Genomic DNA, 13,012 nt, shown 5'->3' with positions numbered 1-13,012 from the left:
AGGATTCTTTACTCCCATTGGATTTTCATTGTGAAATCAGTGTGAAAATGTGGGAAGATGCTGGGTGCCCCCATTCCAGCACATAAACTATCACTTTTTCTCCTGTTTTCAGCATGATATCCTCACCCTTAACTGGCCTGGGGGTCCTGCAATGTGTGGTGGGACAGTTGCCTGGCTTCCTGGGGTCCAGGAGTAATCTGGGTTTTACTTGCTTCTTACCCAAGCCTCCGCCAGGTCTCTTTTAGGCCTGTCTGCACTCTCAATGTCAAAGGCTCCGGGGCTATTCTGGGGCTCTGTGGGGTGAAGCACCTTCCTTCTAGTCTCTTTCTCCAGCCCCAGGTGGCAGCCTTCACGAGCATCCGTCAGGGATTACCTGCTCCTCTCTTCAAGCTTCCAAAATGTGGCTGCCATGTCCTCTTCCTTTCCTTCTGTCTTTGGCCTTTGAATCCTTCATATCCCTGTACCTTTACTCTAGTGAGAATTTGGGAGCTTGTATTCCACTGGCCATGTTTAACTAGAAGCCCTACAATGTACATTGTGTGATATTCCAAAGTGGACTAGGAATTTCACATTAGTGTAGGAAAATTAGATTTAGAGGGGAATTATTCTCTGATTTGCTATACTAAGTGATGTTGTGAATACTGTTTATTTTTATTTTTATTTTTGAGACGGAGTCTGACTCTGTTGCCCAGGCTGGAGTACAGTGGTGTGATTTTGTCTCACTGCAACCTCTGCCTCCTGGGTTCAAGTGATTCTTCCACCTCAGCCTTCCGAGCAGCTGGGACTATAGGCATGCATCACCATACCTGGCTAATTTTTGTATATTTAGTAGAGATGGGGTTTCACCATATTGACCAGGCTGGTGGCAAACTGTTGACCTCAAGTGATCTGCCTGCCTCAGCCTCCCAAAGTGCTGGGATTTCAGGCATGAGCCACCGTGCCTGGGCATGTTATAATCATTAACTGTTAATAAGCTCTTTATTTTGGAAGTATTTTAGATTTTCAGAAATATTGCAAAAATAGTACAGCGAATTTCTGAATAGTGCCCTTCATCCAGTTTCCCCCAATGTGAAAATCTTACATGATAGTCTTGACACGTTTGTCAAAGCTAAGAATTAACATTTGTTTGTTACTATTCCCTAAACTCCAGACTTTAGTTGGATATCACCAGTTTCCCCACCAATGTCCTTCTTCTGTTCTCAGATACCAATCAGGATACACACTGCTTTTACACTGTTCCTATTTTAAAGTATAATTTATAGTAGAGGAAGGCATACCTTTTATTCAGAGACCTAGACCAAAAGTGTAACATCTGTACGTTTTGTTTTGAAATCCCCAACTTTAGCTATGCTGCTGGGAAGGGATTATAGCATGACTTACAAAATTGCTTGTTTCTCTACCTGCTTCTAAGGCAATCATGGGATATTAATGGGTTTAAATTTGTGAGGTTTGATTTATCTTCGTGAAGCAAGTATTTAACAGGATTATTAGCCCTGTTCATTAGTGGCCAAAAATTTTCTAGTGCTGGGTTTTCTTGGAGTAGTTTCTATCACAATATTGGGGAATGCTATGGGATCGATTGCATTCAGTTATTGCTGATGCTGATTCATCTCGGACTTTGGCTTTGGGATTCCTTCCCTGATAATGGGGGAGGCGGTAACTTGAACCTGGTCTTTACTCTGAATCATCAAGTAGGGGTAGAGGGTGGCACAGTCAACTTGGGATGGACCAGCTTGCTCTGGGGCTTTGGGAAGCCACTGGCTCTCTTTGTTGTCAGCCTTTTCTTCTGTTAAGTGAGGTTTTAAAATTACGTGGTCTCCTAAAGTCCCATTTGACTCTTAAGTGAGTCTGTGATTCTATCAGTAGACTCTTGAGTAGATTATCTGTGAAACTTCGAAAATTCTACATTGACACCTTTCCACACCCATGAAAATCTCAATTATTTTAAACAATTACTCACCCCATGTTTGTGAAAGGACTGAAGGCATTTGAGTATGAGTCTATATAATACTTAATTTGGAAGCTAAAAATTACTGTAAAAATCAGGCATTAGACCAAAAAATGGGTGTTGAATCACTTCCTGATCATGCGTTCTGATTTCTCCACCCCCGTTGCTCCCCTTCGTTAGCGAGGATGACGGAGAATGCATTTAGGCAACAAATGTTGAACAGTCACCCTGTCCAGGACTACTCTGATGGGGATGCCAGGTACAGAGATGCTTAAGGCATAGCCCTCTCCTGGGCATGTGCGACATCCTGGGAGTTATGGACACAAGTGATGGATCTGGTGTGATGGAAAAGAGCCACCTTAGAAGTGGGGTGTAGGGCAAGGTAGGAGGAGGAAGAGAGGATGCCTGCAGAAGGCACACGGGGAGAGGAATGAATCCAAAACAGCACTGACCAGTTGCATGTTTCCTGCTGGGAACCGGATTGGGGTGGTATTTGCATTGACTCTCAGGGTTCTTAGGACAACCCTGTGAAATGTACTATTTTCAGGTGACAACACTGAGCTGCAGAAGAGAGCTTAGGTTATTTGACGGGGGCTACCTAACCAGTAAGTAGCTGAGCCAACATTCAAACTCGGACTTGATTCTAAGTCTTGCATTTTCCCGTAATAAATATGGACTTGGGCAAAGAGTTGAGGGTGTTTGGAAGAAAGGACACGGCAGATGGGTCTTGGCATTTTGGTGTTGTCACAGATGGAGCTGCTCAGGCCAAGGTGAGGGAGCAGAAGAGTTCAGCAACAACCGGGGGCAGTAGTGCAAATGGGGTCCCTAACAGTTGGGTAGGCCAGTCTCAACCTCAACTCCTGTCCTTCCTTCCCTTCTCTCCCTCCCCCTCCCCCTCCCTCCCTCCCTCCCTCCTTTCTTTCTCTCTCTCTCTCTTTCTTTCTTTCTTTTTCTTTCTTTCTCTTTTTCTTTCTTTCTCTCTCTCTCTTTCTTTTCTTTTTTCTTTCCTTTTCCCCTTTCCTTTCCTTTCCTTCCTCCTTTCATTCCTTTCCTTCCTTCCTCTCTTTCTCGCTTCCTCTCTTTCTCTTTCTTTTTTTTCAGAGTTTTGCTCTGTCGCCCAGGCTAGAGTGCAGTGGCTCAATCCCAGCTCACTGCAACCTCTACTTCCCGGGTTCAAGTGATTCTCCTGCCTCAGCCTCCCAAATAGCTGGGATTACAGGCACCCACCACCATGCCTGGCTATTTTTTTTTTTTTGTTTGTATTTTTAGTAGAGACAGGATTTCACTGTGTTGGTCAGGCTGGTCTTGAACTCCTGACCTCAGGTGATCTGCCTGCCTAGGCTTCCCAAAGTGCTGGGATTACAGGCGTGAGCCACCACGCCTGGCCTATACTCAGCTTCTTAAATGTCACCTTGCCTGGGAATCACTTTGTTCAACATGAAGACTTCTGAGCCCTGTGGTAGACCTACCAAACCAGCCAAAGACTGAAGTTATACTTTCAATCCCTTCTCTTGTGTGTGTGTGTGTGTTTTTATTTCCTCCTCAGCCCTTTTGCAGGAGTTTTTGTGTGTGTGTGTGTGTGTGTGTGTGTTTTGAGATAGTCTCTTGTTCTGTCATCCAGGCTGGAGTGCCATGGTGTGATCTCAGCTCACTGCAACCTCCACCTCCCGGGTTGAAGTGATTCTCATGTCTCAGCCTCCTGAGTAGCTGGGATTACAGGCGTGTGCCACCATGCCTGGCTAATTTTTGTGTTTTTTAGTAGAGACAGGGTTTCACCACATTGACCAGACTGGTATTGAACTCCTAACCTCAGGTGATCCGTCTGCCTCGGCCTCCCAAAGTACTTACAGGCTTACAGGCGTGAGCCACTGTGCCCTGCCAGGAGTTTTCTTTTACTGTCGACATACTCATCCTTGAGCTTCTTTCATTATTTAGCAAAAGAAATTGGGCTGTTTTGGTCTTAGCCACATTTAACTTGGAGGATGGGCCCCACCCAAACCTTGCCCCTGGGTTCATTCGATTGGGTGGGCTTTTCATTTTCATTTCAGGAATAAAGAGGCAAAAAAGACTTTGAGGGTACAGCGAGGCCCCTGCCATGTGTGCTGAAGCTGATCATGGATTCCTTTTGTAGACAAAGGTGAGGAAATGGAAGGTGCCAGCCATCAGCTTCTTAGGATTATACCTTGTGTCTTCAGGGATGGCCCTGTTAGCCCACTTGTTTGCCTTTACAGGCGGGGTCACAGCTGCAGCAGGACTTTTGCTCTCTACCATCCGGGGCTATGAAGGGACTGGCTGGCAAGAGTATGCCCCGAAGTCTTGGGCCCGGTGCTCAGCACCTTCTCCTCTGTGGTCTGCCCCTCCCAGACCCTGCTTCTTAGGGGTAATTGAGAGGTATTCAGATACCCTGCTTTCTATTTCTGCACCAGCTAGTTCCTATGTCACTACACCCAGATGTAAAAATGCCTAACATATAAAGGAGCATTGCTGATGTTGAGAGTTCACCTCACCACCTGTGTTGGGGGATTATTTAAAAAGTGATGCTTATCACAGGATCCGACAATTCCACTCCTTGGCACTTATTTACCGAAATGAATGGAAAACTTCCAGTCCACGCCAATACCTGCACACGGGTGTTTATAGCTGCTTTCTTCATAATTGACACAACTCAGAAGCAACCAAAAAGTCCTTCAATAGGTGAGCAGATAAACTGTGGTACATCCAGACAATAGAATATTATCCAGTGCTAAAAAGAAATGCTTTATCAAGTCATGAGAAGACACGGAGGAATCTTAAATGCATGTTACCAAGTGAAAGAAGCCAATCTGAAAAGGTTCCACGCTGTGTGGTTTCAACTGTAGGACATTCTGGAAAAGGCAAAACTACAGAGACAGTGAAAAGGGGATTTCCAGGGACTAGCGGGGAAGGAGGGATGAATAGTTGGAGCACAGGGGCTTTTTAGGGCAGTGAAATATATGATACTGTAAAGATGGATACATGATATTATATATGTGTCAAAATCCATGGAATGCATAGCACCAAGAGTGGACCCTAATGGAAACTACGGACCAGCTGGGCGTGGTGGCTCACGCCTGTAATCCTAGCACTTTTGTGAGACCGAGGCAGGTGTGTCACTTGAGGTCAGGAGTTTAAGACCAACCTGACCAATATGGTGAAATCCCGTCTCTACTAAAAGGACAAAAATGAGCTGGCTGTCATGCGGGCACCTGTAATCCCAGGTACTTGGGAAGCTGAGGCATGAGAATTACTTGAACCCTGGAGGCAGAGGGTGCGAGGGTGCAGTGAGCCGAGATTACGCCACTGCACTCCAGCCTGGGTGACCCTGTCTCAAAACAAACAAACAAAAACAAAAAACAAAACAAAAAAAAGATGGCCCTTGGGTATTAGTGCCGCATCAGTGTGGGTTCATCTGTTGTATCAAATGTACCACTGTGATGTGATGTTGATAGTGGGCATAGTTTTGTGTAGTGGGGACGGGCAGGCATATGTCAGGATTCTTGGTACTTTCCACTCAATTTTGCTATCAGTCTAAAAGTGCTCTAAAAAATAAAGTTGAAGAAAAGTCACATATGCCTGTATTAATTTTCTATTGCTGATGTAACAAACTACCATGAATGCAGTGGCTTAAAACAGTGCAAATTTATTATCTTACAGCACTGGAGGTCTGAAGTCCCCGGTGATTTTAACTGTGACAGAGTCAAGGTGGCAGCAAATCCTCCTGGAGGATTTGGAGGATAAGCTGCTTCCCTGCCTTCTCGGCATCTTGGGGCCACCTCCCTTCCCTAGCAGATGGCCTTTTCTTCATCCTCAAGCCAGCAGCATGGCATCTTCCAATCTCTTTCTGACTACAGCCTCTGCTTTTGTTATCACATTTTCTCTCTGATTCTGACCCTTCTTTTTGTTTTTTTTTTTTTTTGCGATGGAGTATCGCTCTATCACCCAGGCTGGAGTGCAATGGTGCGATCTTGGCTCACTGCAACCTCTGCCTCCTGGGTTCAAGTGATTCTCCTGTCTCAGCCTCCTGAGTAGCTGGGATTACAGGTGCCTACCACAATGCCCGGCTAATTTTTGTATTTTTAATAGAGACAGGATTTCACCATGTTGGTCAGGCTGGTCTCAAACTCCTGACCTCGTGACTCTGACCCTTCTCACTCCTTCGTAAGGATCCTGTGGTTACACTGGCCCGACTCAAATAAGCCAGGATCATCTCCTCATCTCCAGGTCCTTAATTTAATCCCATGTACAGAGTCCTTTTTACTTGTAATGTGAAATATTCACAGGTTTAGGCATTAGGACACAATCATCTTTTCTACCACACTCGCCCTTTAAATAACTTTTCAGCTGGGCGCGGTGGCTCACACCCGTAATCCTAGCACTTTGGGAGGCTGAGGTGGGCATCACTTGAGGCCAGGAGTTCAAGGCCAGCCTGGCCAACATGGTGAAACCCTATCTCTACTAAAAATACAAAAATTAGCTGGGTGTGATGGTGCACACCTGTAATCCCAGCTCCTTGGGAAGCTGAGGCACGAGAATCTCTTGTACCCGGGAGGCGGAGATGGAGGTTTCAGGTCACGCCACTGTACTCCAGCCTGGGTGACAGAGCGAGACTCTGTCTCAAAACAAAAACAAAAACAAAAACAAAAAACAAAGAATTTTGCTTTGGGTGCTTTTTTCATTTTAGACAGGCAACCCTATTCAATTTCCCAATTGTTCTTTGGTGGTTTTCCAGTTTGTGTGTGAGGCTGGGAGGCTGGCGAGGAAAAGAATTGAAGGAAATCCAGCTGGATCCTGAATTTGACTGGAAAGAGAAAGGACAGTGATTCTTAAGGAGGGGACCCACCTGAATCAGCTGGGATGCTTTTGCATTGCAAGCATCCCAAATTCCAGCACACCCTCTCTTGAGAGACACTTCTCTTCTGCTCCTGCTCCTTGAATAGCTTGTGCATTGTGTGTTTCTTGTGTATAAGGGCAGAAAAAAGGTTAGTATTCAGTGATGCAGAGGGAGGGAAGGGAATGTGGACAGAAGAGGTTGGACCCGGGGCTGAAAAGGAGATGAGAGCAGACGTTGGGGAGTTCTCTCAAGTGATACTGACAGCAATAGTATGTTTCCTCATCACAGAATGGAGTGTGGGGAAGATTTAGAGGGTGAGAAGAGTGGGCTTACCTGGGCCATATGGTTTTAGAGTTGTTGAAGGTGGGACTGTATGGGAGAACCAGAGAAGTTGCTGCACAGGTCAGGTTTAAAAAAAAGAATTGGGCCAGGAGCAGTGGCTCACGCCTGTAATTCCAGCACTTTGGGAGGCCAAGGTAGGCAGATCACTCGAGGTCAGAAGTTCGAGACCAGCCTGGCCAACATGGCAAAACCCTGTTTCTACTAAAAATACAAAAATTAGCCAGGTGTGCTGGCGCACGCCTATAATCCCAGCTACTTGGGAGGGTGAGGCAGGAGAATCGTTTGAACCTGGGAGGCGGAGGTTGCCGTGAGCTGAGATTGTGCCACTGTGCTTCAGCCTGGGCGACAGAGACTCCTTTTCAAAAAATAATAAAAAGAGGAAGTGGCACCTTTCCAACTCTGTGCCTCGTTGCAGGTCCTCTTTGGTGGGGAGTTGACCATGCAGGGCAGCTACTGAGGGTTGTTGGATTCTAAAGCTAGGAAGACAAAGTCTGGAAAAGGGGTGGATTAGGCTGTAGCGGGGAGGAGGACCCCTCACGTTTCCTTTGATGGTCTTTATGGACAGCCCGGCTCATGGGGTTGAACTGATCAGCCTCAGCTCCCATCCTGTTTAGTGGAGGCATTTTCATTCTTAGAGTTTTGGAGGCTGTTGCAGGTTTCCATGGGTGGCACTTAGACTTTTACTGGGAGAATTTGGCCCCGAGCAAGTGACTGTGTGTGATTGACAGCTGGAAGAAGGGAATTTATGGATTTATGCATACATTTGTTCTTTATTGTTGGTATTATAATACCTGATTCTGTCACTCTGAATGCTAATTTGAAGATGGGTGATGCATTTGATTTTTTAAGGCAAGGCATAATTAAGTAATTTTTAGAAACCCATTCAACATTTTCTGTGTCGGCAATGACTGCCGTATAGTTACAATGGGTAGTGGGTGTACTCTAGCCAAAAGATGTCATAGCATCTATATGAGTAAACAGCTATGGATGAGTATTTAATTTGGTCAGTGCTGGAGAGCTTCTTATTTTTAAGAGACAAGAGTCTCGCGATGTTGCCGAGGCTGGGCCTTGAACTCCTGGGCTCAAGGCTCTCTAGTAGCTAGAACTACATTCATGCATCACCGTACCAGCTTGTCCACTGGAGAACCTTTTATCAAATTGGCTTTGCTGAGATTTCAGACCAGCCTAATTTTTTTTCTTCTCTTTCATGTTTATCCTCTCATTGAGTTGGTTATGGTCCTGCTTGGTCATTTCCTCGGATCTGCTACTTACTGCCTATAGTAGGGGTCCCTAACCTCTGGGCCATGGACCAGTGCTGATCCATGGCCTGTTAGGAACCAGGCCAAACTGCAGGTGAGCAGCAGACGAGTGAGTGAGGATTACCGCGTGAACTCCGCCTTCTGTCAGACCAGTGGCGACATTAGATTCTCATAACATGAACCCTGTTGTGAACTGTACATGCCACAGATCTAGGTTACGAGCTCCTTATGAGACTCTAATGCCCAGTGATCTGAGGTGGAACCGTTTCATCCCCAAACCACTGCCTGGTCCGTGGAAAAATGGTCTTCCACGAAACTGGCCCCTGGTGCCCAAAGGATTGGGGACCACTGACCTGTAGGACCTTGAGCAAATTACCTTACTATTCCAAGATCCAATGTCTTTATCCACAAATTGCAATAGAAAACATCATCTGCCTCCGGGGTGGTTGTGATGACAAGGTAAGATATCAAATGTAAATCTTGACCCTTGGAAATACCAAGTGATCAATAAATATTAGTTCCCTTCTTCCTTTTTAGAGATAAGATAATTGATGAGACCAATATGACGTTGACTTGCTGGTTATCTTCAGATATTTCAGAGGCTGTCACAGGTCACACAGGAAGGACACAGTTTTTGGTGTTCTAGGGAGCAAAACCACAGCTGAAAGGTAAAAGTGGAAAGGAGACAGATTTCAGCTCAACATAAGAAGGAACTTTGTAATAATTAGACCTGTGTTACAATGCAGTGGAACTCATGAAGTAGTGAGCAATTTGTCTTGGAAGAATTTAATTAAAATAGGATTTTTTGGGCTGGGCGTGGTGGCTCACACCTTTAATCTCAGCACTTTGGGAGGCCGAGGTGGGTGGGTCACCTGAGATCAAGAGTTTGAGACCAGCCTGGCCAACATGGCAAAACCCCATCTCTAAAAAAATACTGAAAAATTAGCTGGGCGTGGTGGCACACACCTATAATCCCAGCTACTCGGGAGGCTGAGGCAGGAAAATCACTTGAACCCAGGAGGTGGAGGTTGTAGTGAGCCAAGATCATGCCACTGCACTCCAGCCTGGGAGACAGAGTAAGGCTTCACCACAGGAAAAAAAAAAAAAGGAATAGGAATTTTCAACAGCATTATCACTGACATTCGGGGCCAGATAATTCTTCGTTGTCAGGGGTATGCTGTGCATTGTAGAATGTTTACCTGCCCCTATCTTCCTCCCAGAGTGACAGCTAAAAATGTCTCTAGTCATCGCCAGATGTCCTGTGGAGGGAAAAACCATTGCTGGTTGAGAACAACTGAATTATAGGCTAGATGATGGCGAACTGGACTGCATCCTCCCAAGGTCAACTCTATCCTACCCCAAATTGAGTTCTTGCCATAGTAAGCTCCGGGAATTCTGGGGATGACTTTTTGGTTTATGATAGTACCTTCCAACCTGGGATGAAAGACCTAACTCATGTGAAATTGTAGGGGTCAGTCTGGGCCACAGAGAGCAACTGAGGTCCTGCCTGGAAGGCCTTCTGCAGTTGCTTTAATGTTTATCTCTTGTTGTGGTTTCTGTAGGTCATGTTGGCAGCTTCCTATTGGTCTCTCCTGGCCCCAGCAGTTGAGATGGCCACGTCCTCTGGGGGCTTTGGTGCCTTTGCCTTCTTCCCTGTGGCTGTTGGCTTCACCCTTGGAGCAGCTTTTGTCTACTTGGCGGACCTCCTGATGCCTTACCTGGTGAGTACCACGCTACTTTTAGCTGTCGTATCAGGATACAGCCAGCTCTGTGCAATGGATTTATTTCTGATCAAACCTGACATACCGTTAATGTCTCCGTTAAGTAGCCACCGGTATTTAAACAGAGAGCAAGGCATTAGAGGAACTGACTGGTGATTTCTTTCTTAAAATAACGTCTTGGTAATTACCCCCTTATTTACATTTTAGTAAGTTCAGATTTTGAATGTCACATTTCATTAAAACTATAGAGTACAGCTGATGTGCTGAGTGGCACTGTATATATGAGAGGACCTAGAACTGGGTGCAGGGTAGGACCTAGAACCATCACTATGGTGCTGGCTCTTATTTCGAGTATGACATCATCAGGGAGATGATACCCCACCCCCACCTCTCAACCTGTAGCATTAGGCCTTCGACAATGGATCACATCATGAGGACTGACAGGAGGGTGAGGCGGGGCTCTGTGCAGCAGGGGTCTGGGCTGGAGCTCACACCTGCCGTTTGCTGATTGTATATCCTGAGCTCTAGTTTTCCATCCTTTAATTTGAGAATAACTCCCCCAAGGGACTGCATAGTAAAATGTAAAACATGTAAAAATGCACTGGAATTGGGGATAAGCCAGAGATTTCAGGCTTTTTTACTGGCATAGGGCTGGAGAGTTGGGTTTGGGAACGAGCATGTATTTGCTCATGGAGAAGCACCGTGCGAACCACAGCCTGGCGTGTGGCTGTGATTGCCGAGCTGAGAGAGCTGGGGCCAGCTCAGGCAATGGGAACCGCAAGCCATTGGCTAAAGCCCTGTCATCTGCGTGCACCGCTGTCAGTAAAGGAAAAGGGTCCAAGATCATAACAGCATGAGACAGCCTTACCAGACACTGGGCCCGACAAGTTCTAGAGATGGCAGAAGCACCCCCAAACTGGTGCCTGAATTCTCTGCTTCCCTAGAAAGGGAAATGGTGCAGGGAGAACTCTATGGAGAGACATGGGTCAAAGTCCATTTCTCCTGCTGGATCACGGTGAGACAGGATTAAGTCAGACTCACTGGAGTCAGCGGTCATGTACCCCGGGAGGTAGGAAGGTTGAAGTTCTCTTCCCTGCCTTCCTGTTTTCTTTTTTCCTTAAGTTCCCAAGTGGAGAAAGAGAAGGAACGATGGGTGATTCTGTAACTATAACAATTCGCAGGAGCTATGCCTCTGGATCCTAGGCTAATGACAAATGGATTCCTTGTGTTATGGAAGAACTGTTCTTTGGATCAGACAGCTGAATGTGATGTTGGACGGCTGTGATACTGTCTTAAAGCAGAGGTCCCCAGCCCCCAGACCGAGGACCAGTACTGGTCTATGGCTGGTTAGGAACTGGGCTGCATAGCAGGCGAGCAGCCAGCTGCCAGGTGACCTTTATCTTCTGAGCTCCGCCTCCTGTCAGATCAGCGGTGGCGTTCGATTCTCAACGGAGCGCAAACCCTGCTGCGAGCTGCGCGTGTGAGGGATCCAGGCTGTGTGCTCCTTAAGAGAATCTAACGAATGGCTGATGATCTGAGGTGGAACAGTTTTATCCCAAACCCCCCACCCCGACCCCAGTCCGTGGAAAAACTGTCTTCCACAAAACCAGTCCTTGGTGCCAAAAAGGTTGGGGACCACTGTCTTAAAGATCATGTGTCATTTTTTTTGTCGTTAAAAGATTGAGTGGCATGGCTGGATGCGGTGGCTCACACCTGTAATCCCAGCACTTTGGGAGTCTGAGGTGGGCAGATCACCTGAGGTCAGGAGTTTGAGACCAGCCTGGGCAACATGGTGAAACCCCATCTCTACTAAAAATACAAAAATTAGCCGGGTGTGGTGGTGCACGCCTGTAATCCCAGCTACTCGGGAGGCTGAGGCACGAGAATCACTTGAACCCAGGAGGCAGAGGTTGCGGTGAGCCAAGATCACACCATTGCAGTCCAGCCTGGATGACAGAGTGAGACTCCGTCTCAAAAAACAAAAAAATACTGCTGCATAGTACAAATTAGCCAATGACTGTTTACACTGGCCAGAGAAAACCCCTACATTCAGACAGCTGACCAAATACTTCTGATACCACCCCACCACCCCCACTCCCCAGTAACATAGCAAGACCCACCAGGATTGCAAAGTCCTTTCCAAGAGACTGTCTTGGAAGCCCAGTTGGGTGCATGAGAGGAGAGCAGAATGGGATCCAGCAGGGGCCGTGCAGAGCTGCTGAGCCAGATCTTTGCCTGCTGCTCAGGGGTTAAAGCCACTGGTCACTTGCCAGGGCAAGCAGAATACACTCCAACAACAAGTTCACACAAAACCAGGGTGGCCTTGAGATCAGAATATGGCAGCCGGCATTGAGGGCCGCTGGAAGCCACTACCGCACAGACATAGTCGGCAGTAAGGAAGCCGACTGTCCAGGGGACAGAGACAGACACGGCCACTCAATCTTTTTTTTTTTTTTTTTTTTTTTTTGAGACAGAGTCTTGCTCTGTCACCCGGCCAGAGTTCAGTGGCACCATCTCGGCTTACTGCAACCTCCACCTCCCAGGTTGTAATCCCGAGTAGCTGGGATTACAGGTGCCCGCCACCACACCCGGCTAATTTTTGTATTTTTAGTCGAGATGGGTTTTCACCATGTTGGCCAGGCTGGTCTTGAACTCCTGACCTCAAGTGATCCTCCCGCCTCAGCCTCCCAAAGTGCTGAGATTACAGGCGTGAGCCACCGTGCCCGGCTGCAGCAGTATTTTGTTTTTGAACTTTTTGGTTCATATTTGTTCTAATATATGGTTTGAATATGGAGGAGATCCCAGAGAAGCCCTAGATAGAATCAGGAATGGTTTAGGAGCAGCTGTTGAATGTCTGGGGAGGGGTTGCAAGAGCTCAGAAAGGGACATCATC

At 46.7% G+C, this 13,012-nt stretch overlaps 1 protein-coding gene across 12 annotated transcripts in view; it reads left to right on the top strand.

Annotated features, from left to right (window-relative positions):
- Nucleotides 1–13,012, top strand: part of SLC39A11 (solute carrier family 39 member 11) — a 561,386-nt gene that overhangs the window by 153,727 nt on the left and 394,647 nt on the right. For 11 of the 12 annotated variants that reach the window (XM_017950929.3, XM_017950930.3, XM_031657167.1 and 8 more), the window contains one exon: nucleotides 9,961–10,119. In XM_017950929.3, coding sequence (XP_017806418.1) covers nucleotides 9,961–10,119 — 159 coding nt within the window. Of the gene's footprint in view, nucleotides 1–3,996; nucleotides 4,086–9,960; nucleotides 10,120–13,012 lie in introns of all 12 variants that reach the window. The other variant, XM_021928441.2, reaches the window with a different exon arrangement.

Source organism: Papio anubis, chromosome 17 (assembly GCF_008728515.1).
Source record: "Papio anubis isolate 15944 chromosome 17, Panubis1.0, whole genome shotgun sequence".
NCBI lineage: Eukaryota > Metazoa > Chordata > Mammalia > Primates > Cercopithecidae > Papio > Papio anubis.
Note: the sequence above shows the minus strand (reverse complement) of the source record. Positions and strands in the feature narration are given on the sequence as shown.